At 37.2% G+C, this 17246-nt stretch overlaps 1 protein-coding gene across 1 annotated transcript; it reads right to left on the minus strand.

The window, feature by feature from the left end:
* Positions 1-15734: 15734 nt before the first annotated feature.
* Positions 15735-16753, minus strand: LOC149243949 (S-adenosylmethionine decarboxylase proenzyme-like). Its single transcript, XM_089371356.1, has one exon. The coding sequence runs from the start codon at positions 16698-16700 to the stop codon at positions 15735-15737; it is 966 nt and encodes a 321-aa protein (XP_089227482.1). The 5' UTR covers positions 16701-16753.
* Positions 16754-17246: the final 493 nt, after the last annotated feature.

The raw sequence follows: 17246 nt of genomic DNA on the forward strand, positions 1-17246 counted from the left end.
GATGTGGAAACATCTAGCGAACATAATTGTGCAATTACACCTCTTTGTTCCTTTTTTAGAAGCTTTGTCATACCGTTAGAGCTGATTATCTTTCCCGGTTTCCCTGCAATACCCCTTAATTCAACTTCCTTTCCTTCTGCATAAAATTTCATGAAAAGTTCTTGAAAATTAAAAGCTATTGTACCCAAGGATTGTAGCCACTGGACTCCTAGTACAACATTAGCACCTCCCATTGGAATGGAAAGCATTGGGCTAGTCAATACATATTCTCCCATGGATAGCTTGATATTATGGCACTTTCCAAAGAAATTTATTATCCTCCATTTGCAACCATCACTTGACACTCTAGTGTTGGATATAGGAAGCAATTCAATTCTTTTGCTACCTTACAATGAATAAAATTGTGGGTACTTCCTGAATCAATCAACACTATTACCTTTTTCTTATTGATTTGTCCTTCTATCTTGATGGTTTGAGGAGTGGTAATTCCAACCAATGCATTACAAGATATGGTCGGATTCATTTCTTCTTTATCTAGGCTTTGTTCCTGGAGTATATCCTCTTCTTTTGACCTTTCTTACTCCTTTTCTTCTTCCTCTTCACAATCTATGTAGAATAATTTCTTCTTAGCACACTTATGACCTTTAGTGTATTTGCTATCACAACTGTAACAAAGCCCTTTTGCTATTTTTTCTTCTAATTGTTGTGGCGTAAACCTTATAGGTTGTGGAAAACTAGGGGCAACAACACTTCCATATTTATATTTGTGAGTGGTATGCTTCCTGGTTGCCATAATTTTGCTTTCCATTTTTCTTGCTAACCTGAATGCCTTCTCTAATGAATCAGGTTCCCAAAGGCGAACATCATCTTGGATATTATCCTTTAAATTCCCTATGAACACATCAATCCTATGCTCCTCTGGAATATTTTTTACCCTTATGTTCAATTTTTGAACTCCTCAATGCGCTCCATTATTGAACCCTTTTGTTTGAGACTTATCAATTGGCTAAAAAAGTGTTGCTTTTTGTATCCTCATAATGTGCTGTCAATTCTTCCATAAAAATTGCCCAAGTGATAATTTGTTTACGAGAGCAAAGCCATTGATACCATACAAATTGATTTGGTTCCAAATATAAGGTTGCAATACGTACCTTTTGTGTGTTTTGCACATTATTGAGATCGAAAAATTGCTCCATCTGTAATATCCATGTTGCAGGATCCTTGCCATCAAACTTCCTCATATCGATTTTTGGAATATGGTGGGTCTTCGATCCAACATTAGAGTCTATGAAATCATGATTAACATTTCTTTTGTTCACATCATGAGTTTCCTTAGCTACCCTTTCACCATTAGTAAGTATTTCTTGTAGAAAATTTGTCAAATTTGTCTTCAAATCGTCAATCTTAGCTTCCATGCCATTCATCTTAGCTTCCACACCATTCATCTTAGCTTCCATGCCCTTTATCTTAGATTCCACGCCATTTATCTTAGCTTCTGTTAGCTTTTGTGAGAGTGAAATTTGTTGCACTTGGTCTTGTAATTTTGATATATCATGTAGCATTTCTTCCTCTTCTTCATGAGTCATGCTAGAGCTTTTAGGTGTTTGCATTTTATTTCATTGGGGCATCAGTTACCGATAATAATGCTCTACTATGCCCTTTGAATTCCTTCAAAATAATTTTTCAAACCAAGCTTAAGCAAAAATTAAGAAAAAATCTACACACCTTTTTTCACTTTGTAGGAACTCGATATTACCTTTGATGTATCTCTGTAATTTCAGATCATCCAGTTTTAAAATTTTTACCTGCAGTAGCCCTCTATGTCCTCTTTCCAATGCCACTAGTCTAATCCCAATTCGATTCTCCAAGGAAGACTTGTGCCAAATCTCCCACAGTGACCTAATTATAGACTAGTTTAGTAGAGCGAACTTGTACGACGTGCCATGTGTCCTTGTTTCGATCTTTGGCTCTGAAAAATATATACAAGAAACTATAGTCCATCTTCTTTCTGTACCTTCTTATAAAATTTCAATCCGATGCTCAAAGAGAAAGTTATGACGATTTTCCCCAGGTCACCTATTTGGAATATAATTCAGGAGTTTGCAAAAAGACCAACTTCCTCAGATCATATCTCCGCAAATATAGTACGAAAGGCTCTGAAATTCAGACCCGAGGTTTAGTGCGATTTCATCTCAAATGGGTGTTTTTTTTCTCTTTTGAAACGTCGCAGAAAAAAAGTTATAGCGAAAATGCCACGATGACCTATTTGGAGCAGCGAAACCCTAGAATCCAAAAGCTCTGATACCAAATGTTATGAAACCAGCTCACAAAAAGATAGAAAAGATAGATCAATGCCTTATAATGCAGCCTCTTCGAGGGGGAAACCTCCTTTACATTACACAAATGAATAATTCTTGGATGATTCAAATGACAAAACCTCCTTTCTATATATAGGAGTCTAAGGAGTCACAATATAACCCAGCCGACCTAACAATAATAATATAAAGGCACAAAAATAACAATAGAGGGATTCTATGGGGCACAGTGATAACAATATGGGGACAATAGGGGCACAAAAATATTAATAAGGGATACAACTACAATAGTAATGGGGTAATCACTAGTATTATAGGGACCTAACATTACGAGTTTGAAGACTTCCATGGCCATGTATGACAAGCTAGTGAATTTGTATTTAGTAAGTATAATAGGTCAAAAGATGTTGTTAAGGAACAAGTTGTACATAATGAAGAAATAGAAGGAAGAGAATGTGACATCCTTCCTCATGAGAGTATCTAACCTAAGAGAGCATCTGCAAGGACATGGGGAACCAATCATTGATTCTGATGTAACCATTTGTGTACTGAATACATTGCCACTAGAATGGAGCAACTTTGCTACAAGCATCCAATCCAAGAAGGATTCAACTCCCTTTGATGAGTTGTGGGCTCAATGCATATTGGAAGAATCAAGGATCAAGATCAAGGATGATATTGGATCTGATGAGTTTGGTAAGAAGCTGAAGAAAGGAAAGTTTGGTAAGTCCAAGAAATACATTTCCAAAGTGCAATGTTTTGGAAGCAATGAATTTGGACACTTTAAGAAGGATTGTCCAAACAAGCAGAACAATAAGAGAAAGGAAAGGAGTGAAGCTTGTGTAGTTGAAGCTATGGGAGAACCTAAGAAGAAGGCAAAGAAGGAAGAAGTGAAGGATATTTACTACTAAAGAAGGATCATTGAATGTCAGGTTATCTGAGAAGATTAATCTTTCTTTTAGAATAACATGTTTTGCATAACATCATAGAAAGAAGCATATGATAATAATATGTCTATAATTTACATGATTAAGTTGCTACGTAGAGACCATCTAGATAGATGGATAGATAAACCATTTTTCATATTGATCATCCAGGCATTATCTAACATTATGTTAGAGGTGTTGGCATTATGATACATATGTTGTACTTGATGGCAACCCACTCATCTCAGATGATAAATTATAGTGCAAAAAAGTTCACGCACTTATATGCAGAGAAAAGCTTATTCTATGTAGAGAAAAGTTCACGCACTTTTATGCAGAGAAAAGTTTATTTCATGTAGAGAAAAGTTTATTTCATGTAGAGAAAAAGTTCACGCACTTTCATGTTGGAGAACTTACCTTTGGTCCATGGTAGTTAGTCCTTGGTATTTGAACCTATGGTTTTGGACCATGGTACCTCATCAGAAGTGTTGATCTCACGCACTTTCATGCAAGGAAAAGCGTGTATATGTTGGAGAACTTACCTTTGGTCCATGGTGGTTAGTCCTTGGTATTTGAGCCTATGTTTTTGGACCATGGTATCTTGACAGACGTGTTGATCCCTAGTATTGAGTTGATGGTATTGTGTTACTATGGTTTTGGACCATGGTATTGTGGAAGGCCTAAGACTATATAAGAGGAAGGAGATCATTTGGCAAAGCATCATCTGAACAATTGAATATCTTAAGATCTGAAATATTGGGTTATTGTTTTGAAAGTTTGATCTATGAAAGTGAAGTTGAAAGCGAATCTGTGAAGGGTGATCTCTCGAGCGCTGCAGCTGCGGAAGTGCGGAGACGTCACAGAGGCGCCACAAAAGGCGCAGTGCGGAGGCGCCACAGAAGGCGTAGTACGGAGACGCCACAGAGGCGCCACAGAAGGCGCAGTGCAGAGGTGCCACAGAAGGCGCAATGCGGAGACGCCACAGAGGCGCCACAGAAGGCGCAGTGCGGAGGCGCCACAGAAGGCGCAGTGCAGAGGCGCCACAGAAGGCGCAGTGCGGAGGCGCCACAGAAGGCGTAGTGTAGAGGTGCCACAGAAGGCGCAGTGCGAAGACGCCACAGAGGCGCCTTAGAAGGCGCAGTGCGGAGGTGCCACAGAAGGCGCAGTGCGGAGGCGCCACAGAAGGCGCAGTGCGGAGACGCCACAGAAGGCGCAGTGCGGAGGCGCCACAGAAGGCACAGTGCGGAGGCGCCACAGAAGGCGCAGTGTGGAGACGCCACAGAAGGCGCAGTACGGAGGCGCCACAGAAGGCGCAAGTGCGGTGGTCGCGGTGCCACAGAAGGCACAGGTGCGGAGGTAGTACAGATATCCGCAGATCTATGCCAGTGAAGTTGCGATCCCTGCTTAAAATTTGTTTTAACTGCCTTTGACTATTCTGCAGGGTTTTGGGTTTATAACTGATGTTTGGTTACTGGTATTGAGTTCAGATAACAACATGATTAATGACTTATCTTTATGTACTAGATCTGGTTGATAACTCTCATAATATCATTGTATATGTATGGATCTGGTGATTGGGTGATTCAGAAGGTTGTTTGATTATGAGCTTCAATGTTGTTGTTGGGTCCAGTATGAAAATTGGATGAAAAGTGGCCTTTCAGATTATGTGTTGTGCTTCAGTGTATCCAGTCTGAAAATTGATGAAACGTCGTACCTGGAGGAGAGAAGATTGTAGGCCAGCGCCTATGTACTAGTATCTAAGCTAGTACAAAAGCTAAGGGTGATCTTTGGAGCATTGTAGCAGGTAGCAGCCTGCGTACTAGTAAATGGATCGGCTAGTACAAGAGCAAAGGGGGTTGTAGCTCCCGTACTGGTATAAGACTGCACCAGTACAAATATTGTAAAAGGATTTTCTTATTAAGAAGAAGATTGAGATGACTTGCAGTAGGTGGTTTTTCTCCCGCATTGGGTTTCCACCTTATATCATGGTGTTCATGTGTGTGCCTTATGTGTGATGATCAATTCTCTATTACTGCATCTGTTATCTGATAATATGGTTGATAATGTTCTAATGCACTCATTGAAGATCAATTAACTTAATCATAAGAAGTTGTGGAAGTAGCATATATGAATTTGATTATGGAAATGAAAAAGTTTTATTAATGTGATAATACTGATTCACCCCCCCCTCTCAGTATTATTTCCAACAAGAGGTAGTCATCTTGCTTAAGGAGGATCACTGTGATCCTAGAAGAACCATCATTATGGAAGTTCTTGGGAAAAGCACTATAAAAAAGTTAGTATACATTCCATGTAATGTGGAAAGTAATACTAGTAAATGGACGAAGGAATGCAATGGGTTAGGACACATGTCCTTTGTGAGATATATGAATAGTTAGATGATCGAATGAAAGCATATGAATGCATGTTGGATATAAAATTTTGGATAAGATTCATATGTGTAGAATCATGTAGAAAGAACATTGGTAATGCTTAGGTATATGGATATATGATGCTTGAAAAGAATAGGACTTGACTTACTTGAGTATGTATAAAGAATTTAATACTTTGATCAACATCCAGCATAGTCTTCGAAATAAAATTTGTAACTTGGTAATCAAGTTCGATCATTGGGCACTCTGATGCATGAAGGAAGATTCAAGTGGATATGGACCACAAGGATGTTGATGGAATGAGAAAGTCATCATGATGAGGTAAGTATGATTTTCATTGTTATTGGTTATCTTGTTAACATATTATTTTACTACTTGGTAGAGTGTTGTAGGGATATATGATGGCAGTTGAGGCAAGCTCAATTGTATGCATGAAGGATATTGAGGGAAGCTCGATATCTAGTACCTGGTAATTGTGAATTCAAGATATGGAAATATTGAGATTGAAAGGTATCAGTTTGAGAATATAACCTAAAGGTCAAATAAATATATCTTTCAAGAAGAATCTATGATCAACTTGAAGTTTGTGAAGGATTATTGTAATGCCTTCTTATCAAAAAAGAAAGTGATGAGCAAGAAGGTTGACCTAGAAGTTATCATGAGATTGAAGAGAGAAGGTGGCTCCATGATACCTTGAAAGAAAGAAAGCTCGATGATGCATAGGAAAGAGGGAGCCAGCAAACTATGGAGAATTGGTAGTTGATACTCTTATGAAGATAAGTTGTAAGGCTTGTGATGATGATTTCCCAAATAGAAAGGAAGTATATATCTCCTTTGATTTTTAGAGGGAGTAAAGGACTCTCCTTGTATAGGAGCAAGGTTCTATTCTCAATATTAAAGGAAAATATGGATGTCCTCTTTGTTTTAGAGGGAGTGACGTTGGACATCACATATGCATTCTCGTCTTCATGTGTCATGCACTTGACTAGGACTATCAACCGTAAGTCTAAGTGAAGGTCATGAAGATAGAATGGTGGAGGATTGGATAAGCTTTTATGGTTTCCTTGAGGATAAAACATCTAAGAAAGGAAAGGGACCAACACTCTTTGAGGATGTGACAGGTATACAAGAGAAGAGTGGTCAAAGAGGACCGATATTCTTTGAGGACTCAATATTAGATATCCAATATAAGAATAGTCCTAAAAGGACATACCCTGTAGACATCCGGATGGGGTATGTACCTTATAGAGGTAGTGCGGTATCACACGTAAATCATCCCAGCAAAATGATCTTGATTAAAGTAGAGCTTGTCCAGTTAGGCCTTAAGGAAAGTGTTGGTCATGATGATGATGCTTATAGTATGGCTTATCAGTCTTATTTTTTTTATGAGAAATATTTAGTTTAAGATATTGTTTTGTACTTGTTGTACAATTATGAATACATACCTGTTGGAAATCACGATTGTCATTAAACCAAAACCTGCAGGTGTTAGTCAACGATCGCATCACCAGAGATAAGGATCCATGAGAGGCGGTTAGTCCAAGTCGTGAAGCACACAGGGAGCGTTCGTTTATCCAATGCCAAACAATCTCCCCCCAACACAAGTCGGGTGTGTATTGAACTTGTGACCTAGGCTTAGATACAACTTGTTGGGAATAATGATCGATGTTAGACCAAAAATTTTAGGTGTTAGTCAACAATCTCATCACCAAAGATAAGGATCCATGAGAGGCAGTTAGTCCATGTCGCAAAACACACGGGGAGCATTGGTTTATCCAATGTCCAACACCCTGTAGTTAAGAGGGAGTGTTGAGAAATGTAACTAGTTTCATTCTTCATAATTGTTGTACTCTATTCAATATGTATCCTATTTAACAAACAAGAAAAGAAGAAAGAAAATTATTATTATTAAAGCATGGGTTTCATGTTCATTATTGATGGTATTCTATGTAAAAGCATGTTCTTCATGCTTCTAGGGTTTATTAGGTCTTAGGATTTATTGTCATGAGACATTGGAGTCAACATCATGTTTATAAGACCCTTTCGAGAAATTTGTAATTGTAGAAATAATTATTTTTGAGTCTATAATGTCTTGGAATATCCAAGAGTACAATTCAACCCTGAGATAATCAAGTTAGCCTAAAGGAGGGAATTCAACCCCTTAAGAAGGCTATATAAAGGAGTAGTTCGACTTCATTTGATACATACTCACTCAAAAGTTCAATCACAAGAAAGAGTTCGATCTGTAGCTGGGAAAGATAGAAGAAGGAGAGTGAAGGTCTAGAAGAAGTTGGAAGGACAAAATTTCTTGTTTTTCGGCTCTATCTCTCTCACACGTGCAAAATTTTAGGGTTTCCGAGTTGTAGAAACATGCTGAAGTTGCAGGTCCAAGTTGCAATAGGAAGAAGTGGAGAATTTGGTAGATGGAAGAGGGAAAACCCTTGTCTTGACCTTGTTGATTTTGGGAGAGATGTCTTGCTCTAAGTAGGTCCCAGGAGGAGGCTATATTTAGGTTTCCAAGAAGCTACAAGGACAAATTTGTTGGTTCAAATTTGTAGGTCGAGTGACAGTGTTGTAGCTGGCAGGTCAAAGTTGCAAGATGTAGTAGTTTGGTTCAGAATAAAGGAAGGACTTGAGAAAGGGTCGACTTGGTATTAGGAGAAGGAATTTTTCTAGGGATTGGGTCTTTGTATCTCATCTAAAGTAGATTCTAAGAAGAGAAGAGTTTTTGGGTTTTCCCCTTGGAGGGGTTTTGTCCTAGATGAGAGCATATATTTGTGTCCTTTTTTTGGTTACTGTTATTGTTCTTGATATTGTTTGATGAAATATATAACTAAAGAAGATAAAAAAGATAACTAAAGATTCACAAGAACTATAAAGGTTAACTGCCACTTTACGTTTTCTAACAATATGAAGGTATCATATGTGATATTTCTGGATTTAATGAGCATGACTTTTGTTTTGTTAGTATTGTCATACCCATCTTGGAACAAAAAACTTGGAGGTTTCTTAGATGTTTGCCAAGATCATAAGGACCCATCATGAAGAGAACAATATCATTAGTGTAAAGAAGAAGAGTGATGACTATACCAGTGAGAGTGGGGCCAACACAACCTACTTCTTCCAAACACCCTTCTAATTTATCTATGTATATGCCAAAAATTGTAGGGGACAAGGGACAACCTTGTTTGGTTTTGATATTGCAGTTAATTTTTCCTGACCAACTCTTAGTGGTGTAAAAATTTGGAATAACATTCTCATACAACCTTATCCCAAGAACCCTCAACTCAAGAGGAGCTTTTATCTCTTGTAATCTCTTCAAATGGCATGTCCTAGGAGAAATTTCAAAAACTTTCATGAAGTCAACAAAACAACAAAGGGATTGGTTTTATTATTACGACACTCTTCCTCAATGATCTTGATATTAACAAGGTGGTCCATCGGAAAATGATATCTCCTAAACCTAGCTTGGATTTTAGTTCTTTTATCATGGAATTCCAACCATAAGGTAATATTCCTTTCCAAAATAATTTGGTACAACTTGGATAAAATAGGGTTAATCATGATGGTTTTATAATTATAAGGAATGATTTTATCCTCACTTTTAATATAAGAACAATGAGGCTTTTTATCCAAGGCTTAGGAAATCCTTGCTTCACTACCAAATTGAAGAGCTCGCGTATGTGAGAGATGATAGTGGGCTCTCTTATTCTAAAGATTTCAGCTTGGTATCCTTTAATGTCCTTAGCTTTCCTAGTTGGAAGCCGCTTAACCCCAAAGTCTATGTCTTCTATAGAAAATATTTCATCCTCTATATTAACATTCGAAATGGTGTCCATGAAATTAGGGGATTCATAAATATTTTTAATATATAAATTCTAAATCTTCAAGGGAATTATATTATTTTCTTAGTATTACGAATTATAATTTTCCTCCAAAATTTCGTAGGGTTGGATTTAGATAGGTGTGACAATTTCTCTTTCTTTCTATTTATATAATACCTTTTCTTCCTTTAAAAAGGGCTTTGTACATATTTATCTTATGAAGCTTTAAAGATTCATTAGAAGCATCCTTAATTTATTTTCTAGCAATTTATAATCATTATCATGCCAAAGTTTGGTTGTTTTATTACTCTTTTTACATGACACCTCGATAGAGAACTTGTTAATGGAAGTAGAGAGGGTTGTAGTAAAACTATGTTAGAGGTATTAAATATTTTCCTTATAAATTAGGAGGTTTAAATCCCTATTGAAATCCTTTAAGAAGAGATCAACATTACTTTTGTCAAAAAATAGGTGCCTTTGATTCTCAACACTCTCTTCCAAGGGGCTTTTGTGCATAACAAAGTTTAGAGTTAAGGTTAAATGTCTATGATTAGAGTCAAACTTATGTTCATTTAAGAGGTCAAAATTTACTATTTGGTTGGAAACAAGATATCTAATATCACATACACTACTGTCAAGCACACAAATACAAGTCATCTATTTGGCGTTTGGCCACTTAAATACACATTTTAAATTATTTGGTCTTCAAAACTAATAATGACTAGTAATTTCTTAATACTACTAAGAAATTATCAGTATCACATGTCAAACCCATGAATACAAATCATCTAGTTGGAGTTTGGCCACTTAATTATGTCATTGCAAATTATTAGGTCTTGAGAACTAATAATAACTAACACAACCACATTAATAAAGTGGTTGACATATGTTGATGGATGTCATTTTCCACCTTTCACATGCCAATCAATATTACTATAAGTGGAAAATGGCGTCAATCAACGTATATCAACTACTTTATTAATGTGGTTGTGCTAGTTGACAACTGATGTGCATGGGATAGATTAGTAAACCATGGTTGACATTGTCTCACTATGGTTAAAAGTTGTTGATGAGGGTTGACCGTGGTTGACAATGGTTAACCGTGGTTTTTGAGAGTTGTTGATTGTTGATGATGGCTGACTATGGTTTAGTAGGGTTGACAAGGTTGACCATGGTTGACCATGGCTGACAAGGTCCACTATGGCGGACCTTCATTGACAAGGTTTACCATTAAAGTAACAATGAATTTAATGTTACATTAATGTTTGTCAACCATGGTTGACCATGGTTTATGTTATGTCAGTGTTATTTTTAATGTTACATTAATGTTTAAAGAGGGTTGGCGAGGTTGATAATGGTTGAGGAGGGTTGACAATTAATGTAACAATGTATTTATGTTTATCATCATTACATTAATGTTTGTTAACCATGGTTGACCATGGTTGATGTTACATTGGTGTTAATGTTAATGTTTGATCCTCGTTACATTAATGTTTGTTAACCATGGTTGATGTTACATTGGTTTTAATGTTAATGTTGCATTAATTGTTGAAGAGGTTGACCATGATTGACCATGGTTGATGTTACATTGGTGTTAATGTTAATGTTTGATCCTCGTTACATTAATGTTTGTTAACCATGGTTGATGTTACATTGGTTTTAATGTTAATGTTGCATTAATTGTTGAAGAGGTTGACCATGATTGACCATGGTTGATGTTACATTGGTGTTAATGCTAATGTTACATTAATGGTTGAAAATGGATCATGAGGTTGACCATGTCAACCATTAATGTAACAATGTTTTTAAGTTACAATATCGAACACGTTTGACAATGGTTAAACATAGTGACCATGATTGACTATGGTTAAGCTTGCTTGACCATGTTTGAACATGGTTAACCATGGTTAACTAAGTTGCCTATTGTTGATTATGGTTGACTATGTTTGGACATGGTTGACCAAGATTGTTTGAATGTTATGCATCCATGTCACAAAATAGAAGAAGAGATAGATCAATGACTTCAAAATTAGCCTCTTCGAGGGGGAAACCTCCTTTACATTACACAAATGAACAATTCTTGGATGATTCAAATGAAAAAACCTCCTTTCTATATGTATGAATTTAAGGGGTCACAATATAATTAGAGCCGACATAGCAATAATTATGTAAGGGCACACCAATAACAATAGTGGGCTTCTACGGGGCACAATAATAACAATACGGGGACTACATGGGCACAACAATAACAATAAGGGGGCTACACTGACAATAACAATTAGGGAATACACTAGTATTATAGGGACCTAACTTGCCCCTATCCTTCAAAAAAGTGTTGTCCTCAACGCTTGAGTAGTTCTAGATGCTTTTGTATAAAATTATCATCCTCCCATGTGGAATATTCAGAGGGTAAGTTCTTCCACTTGATGAGATACTCTGAAATTGATCGATTTTGTAGTTGTCGAGTTCTTGTTTTCATGATTGCTTCAGGTTCTAATATGATTTTTCCTTCCTCATCAAGTTTTGGCAATATTGTTTGAACTGGCACCTTGTCACCTATAACCTTCTTTAAGCATGAAACATTGAAAATTGGGTGCACTTGGGAAGATGGAGGAAGCTCCAATTTGTATGCCATAGTACCAATATATTGTAACACCTTGTAAGGACCATAATAATTTGGTGATAATTTATTATCCTTCTTATCTTGCTTGAGGAACATTTGTTTGTATGGTTGTCGTTGTCAAAATACCCAATCACCTACATCAAAATTTATTTCGTTGTGATGTTGAACTGCCTGTTGTTTCGTTCTATTATGCGCCAAAGTTAGGTTATCATTTAAGAGTTGTAGAAATTGTTGTTGATGATCGATGTCCACTGCTTGAACCTTAGAATGATTTTCCAAGACTTTTTGGAGATATGGAGAAATATATGATTTCGATGTTTGAACCTCTAGTGAACATAATTGTGCAATTATGCCTCGTTGTTCTTTCTTTAGAATCTTTTTGATGCCATTAGATCTGATTATCTTTCCTAGTTTCCCTATGATACCCCTTAATTCAAATTCCTTTCCTTCCCAAAAAATTTAAAGAAAATTTCTTGAAAATTAAAAGCTATCGTACCCAAAGATTGTATTGGATTCCTAGTACAACATTAGCACCACCCATTGGAATGGAAAGCTGTGGAATATTCAATACATATTATCCCATGGATAGCTTGATATTTTGGAACTTTCTAGAGCAATTTATGGTTCCTCCATTTGAAACCATCACTTGACACTCTGGTGTTGGATATAGGAAGCAATTCAATTCCTTGACTATCTTACAATGAATAAAATTATGGGTACTACCCAAATCAATCAACACTATTACCTTTTTCTTCTTGATATGTCCTTCTATCTTGAGATTTTGAAGAGTGGTAATTCCTGCAAATGCATTACAAGATATGGTTAGATTCATTTCTTCTTTCTCTAAGGTTGGTTCCTAGTGTATATCCTCTTCTTTTGATGGTTCTTGTTCCTTTTATTCCTCCTCTTCACAATCTATGTGAATTAATTTCTTCTCAGCACACTTATGACCTTTAGTGTATTTTATATCACAACTATAACAAAGCCGTTTTTCTCTTTTTTCTTCCAACTGTTATTGTGTCCACCTTGTAGGTTGTGGAAGGCTAGGAGAAACAACACTTCCATATGTATAGTTGTGAGTGGTAGGCTTACTTGTTGCGATAATTTTACTTTCAATTTTTCTTACCAACCTGAATGGCTTCTCCAATGAATTAGGTTCACAAAGGTGAACCTCATGTTCAATGTTATCCTTTAAATTCCCTATGAAGACATCAATCCTATGCTCCTCTGGAATATCAATTACCCTTATATTCATTTTTTGGAAGACCTCAATGTGCTCTGCCATTGAACCCTTTTGTTTGATATTTATCAATTGGATAAAGAAAGTGTTGCTCTTTGTACCCTCATAATGTTCTATCATTTCCTCCATAAAAATTGACCAATTGAAAAGGGGTTTATGAGAACAAACCCATCGATACTATTATCTCAAAATCAGGCCCTGGAAGGCTGCAGACCAGGAAGACTTCAAGTAACTATTTCAAACCTACTTTAGGCTGAGGCTTAGCCTCCTCAACCTGAGAGGGCTCTCTCTGGGTGTAATAATGATTTTGATTAAAAATAAGATGGCTAACTCTTGTAGAACAATTGTGACAAATATGAATGCTGGAAATACATCAAACAAGTATCCATTGGGTCTATGGAGTCAACAACACTTCAATACAACAAAGATCTTGACCTTACATGGAAGTCAGGGCATTCAGCATTTGAATATTCAGAATATACACTCATAAGGAACCACACAGTTTATAGATGCATACAAGAAATCAGAGCACATTCAGTGAATTCTGAGTGATTATACATCCATACCACTGTAAACAAAACTAAGAAGAAGACAACATCACACATTCTGAATATGAAAAATCCTTCATGAATCCTGAGAAGTAAAATCAAAATTATATTACTGAAAGTGAGTCTTTTACATAAGCCAAATACTATGCTCTGTTATAAAGTTTTCCAACCCTGATTCCATTGCTATTACAGCTATATATAGAGCTCTTATTCTAACTGATCGATATTCCTCCTTAAGCATGAGGGGAATTCGAAGTCTACTTCTAATGACACCTATTAACCCTTTAACTAACTAATAAATACAACTGACTACTAATTGATAGCTTTAGAAACCTAAAACAATTAGGATTCTAATTCTACATCATGCTGAACATAGCATTTATTACAATCAAGATGGTGCTCCTACGAGAAAAAGGAGAAAACAGGCTCATTCTCTGACAATTGGTCTTTTTCAGTTTAGCTGTGATGGATGCTCGAAGCTTCTTACTGGTCCTTAATGTCGTATCCCTTTACCTCTGCTGAGAAATAGGAAACTGTCCCTATTTTTATGCCTTTGTTTTCCTCAAAGATATTCGAAAGTAATTAGCCACGTTGATTTTCTTGAATTAGTAATGAGTGCCACGTCCTTGATGTGCTGTAAGTCTTTCCCATATACCTATGTGATGACAAAACCTTTCAAAAAGATTTGCTGCTTTGTCAATCATAATTGATCAACTCAATTGTAACGTGCAGCTACAGCAGTTTCGTAGCGCGCTACGAAACTGCTGTGTAATTTCAAAAACACAGTCTTCCTTTCATAGCTAAATGATCGCCACTGTTCATGGCTTAAGCACCTTACTCCCTTGATCATTTTGCGTGCAAATTGTATAGGCATCTTCTCTTCAGGTGCAAGGGGATGTGCTAATATAGTTCCCTCTGGGAGCTCCACAAAGAAATAGCACATTCCTTCATGTAATACTTTCTTCAATGACATTCTGACATCAATATCATTCTCTCCAGGTCTAATCACATCAAACTCAAATCCTAACTTCTTCCCTGCCTTTAAAAATTCACTTCACAAAGCTGGTGCTTTGAACAAAGGTATGGGAACAACTATCATCTGAACTATGGCGAAACTTGCACTCTGCACCTCTTTCACATTTACCCTTAGAAGGATTGCTAATTCTAATGCAAGACACCATTTCTCAGACCGTTGTCCAAGCACATGATCCGATCCATTATCAATTGATAGGCCTGAAGTCAAAACTCTGCTTGAACTATAATCATGAAAAGATCTCTTCTTTCGGTAACTTGGAGATTCTGCCTCTTGATATTTTTCATAGGTAGATACAAATATTCTTTGTTCTTTCCCTTGATCAGTATTCATGTTCTTGTATTCAGTAGTCCAATAATTAGAGATGTATGGTCTTTTTTTGTCATCCCTGCAAACTCTTTCATAACCATTCATGCCAGTCCAGTTTCTTGAAGAGTTAGACAAATTCAAACCAAAGCCAAAATATTCTGCAAGGGGCATTTTCCTATCCATCTGAATGCAATGACTATAGGCTTTTAACTGACAGTCATCCTTGGCATGAGACCATTCACTCTCAAACTGGAAACCTTTCTTCTATTATACACCTGTGTGCTTTCCTTCTTATGATTGGCACCTTTTTCAAAAGCCACAGGATTAGTGGTGTTAATGATGAACTTGGAACAACACTGATTTTTACACGGGCACCGTGTTTGGTTTTTGGATATTGATATTAAGACATTATCAACCTTCTCAATTCCATATTGGAAAATATGGTTATCTTTTGAGCTTGACAATCCATTCCATTTAACATGTTGAAAAATGTCTACCTTTTGTCCACTGTCTTCTTTTCCATTTAATGACTACAAATTGGACTCCAAAGAAAACAGATATATCCCTGTGGCCAAACTGGCCCGGTCCATGAAGAATGCCCATTGCCCACACTAGAATGAACTGAGATGGAGAATACCATAGGCCTGAAACAGCTTAATACCCTCTCCACCAATGCTTCAAGGTCACAATCCTTGGGATTATAGCCCATTGCCTCAAAACTTGCATAACTGAAACCATCCTTAGGCGTTACACGAATAGTGGAAATAGCTGCTCCTTCAAGAGCATTCATGGAATACCCACATGGATCAAACTGAAAGTCACAAATCTTAGACTCAGGAAGAATATTGCTTATTCCAGAATTAAGTGTAATCTCCATTGCAGACTTGGAGGTATCCTTGTAAAAGACAGACGCCTGTTTGCAGTCCAGTTGTGTCATGCACATCTCTAATGTATAAACGGGAGGAGCATTTCCCTCAAATGAAGTATCCACAGCACTAGCAGAGTAGACATGCCAATTATACGCTTTTCCAGAATCCCCCATCACATATGCCTTGCCTCCAGAACCAAGCTTTCCAAAGTATTTATCCAAGTAAGATATTTCCTCGCCGAAGCTGCGATGAGGAAATGGCTGGACTCCAGCAAAGATAAATGTCCCTCGAGTGTATTTAACATTTTTGACAGAGAGAGACAACTTGCTTGCGTTCTTCAGAATCAGAGGAATGGAAAGAAGAATCTTTGTAGTCCCACAAGTCTTCAGAATAAGCTTATACAGATAAACAAACAGACTCGATTCAGACAGGACATATGAATCGAGATGCTCATTAGAGAGCTCAGAAACAATTGTGCATTGTGCCGCATCCAGCATTTCATCCAAATCAGCTCGAGTGAGTGCCCTCAAACCCCTTCCTTCTGGATCATTAAAAATTGAAGGTGCAAAGAACTCGACCTCTAGTCGCTTTTCAAATCCTTCAAACCCAATTGCAGTCATGGGAACAACAGAATCTCCACAGGCCACACCATTTTCAAATGCAAACAAAATGTTACAGCCTATGCAACTTGGCCATTGGGTCTTCTCTTGAGCATGAGTCTCGAATTCTCAGTAGATATCCATCAACAGAAATAGGCAGAAGGTCTCCCCAGTCAACAATGGCTTCAACATGCTCCGGGCCACTGCATTGAGGCCCTTTCCTAGGCGGTCCAATCCAGGTATTATTAACATTAATAATATTATGGCCTCTGTTGCTGCAGTGTATCCATGATGATACCCATAATGGCCACATTTAGACTGCAATTCTCTTGAACCATCATCACGGAGCTCCCATTTGTATAACTGAATCTTTTGATTGATGCCAGCAAGCAACTTTCCATTAAATGCATTCAGATAGTAAACAAAACCCTTTGTCTCCTTCTCAGCAACAACTGCAACATGTGCCAGTACCACGACACCTAACGGTCTAAAACACAGCGGATTCTGATAAGTATGACAGCTGGGTGAGATTTGCTATGGATCAGCACAAAATCACTTAGACCGGGT

The sequence above is a fragment of the Pinus tabuliformis genome, chromosome 8, assembly GCF_031772625.1.
Source record: "Pinus tabuliformis cultivar Carrire ecotype Pingquan chromosome 8, CPIR1, whole genome shotgun sequence".
Lineage (NCBI taxonomy): Eukaryota > Viridiplantae > Streptophyta > Pinopsida > Pinales > Pinaceae > Pinus > Pinus tabuliformis.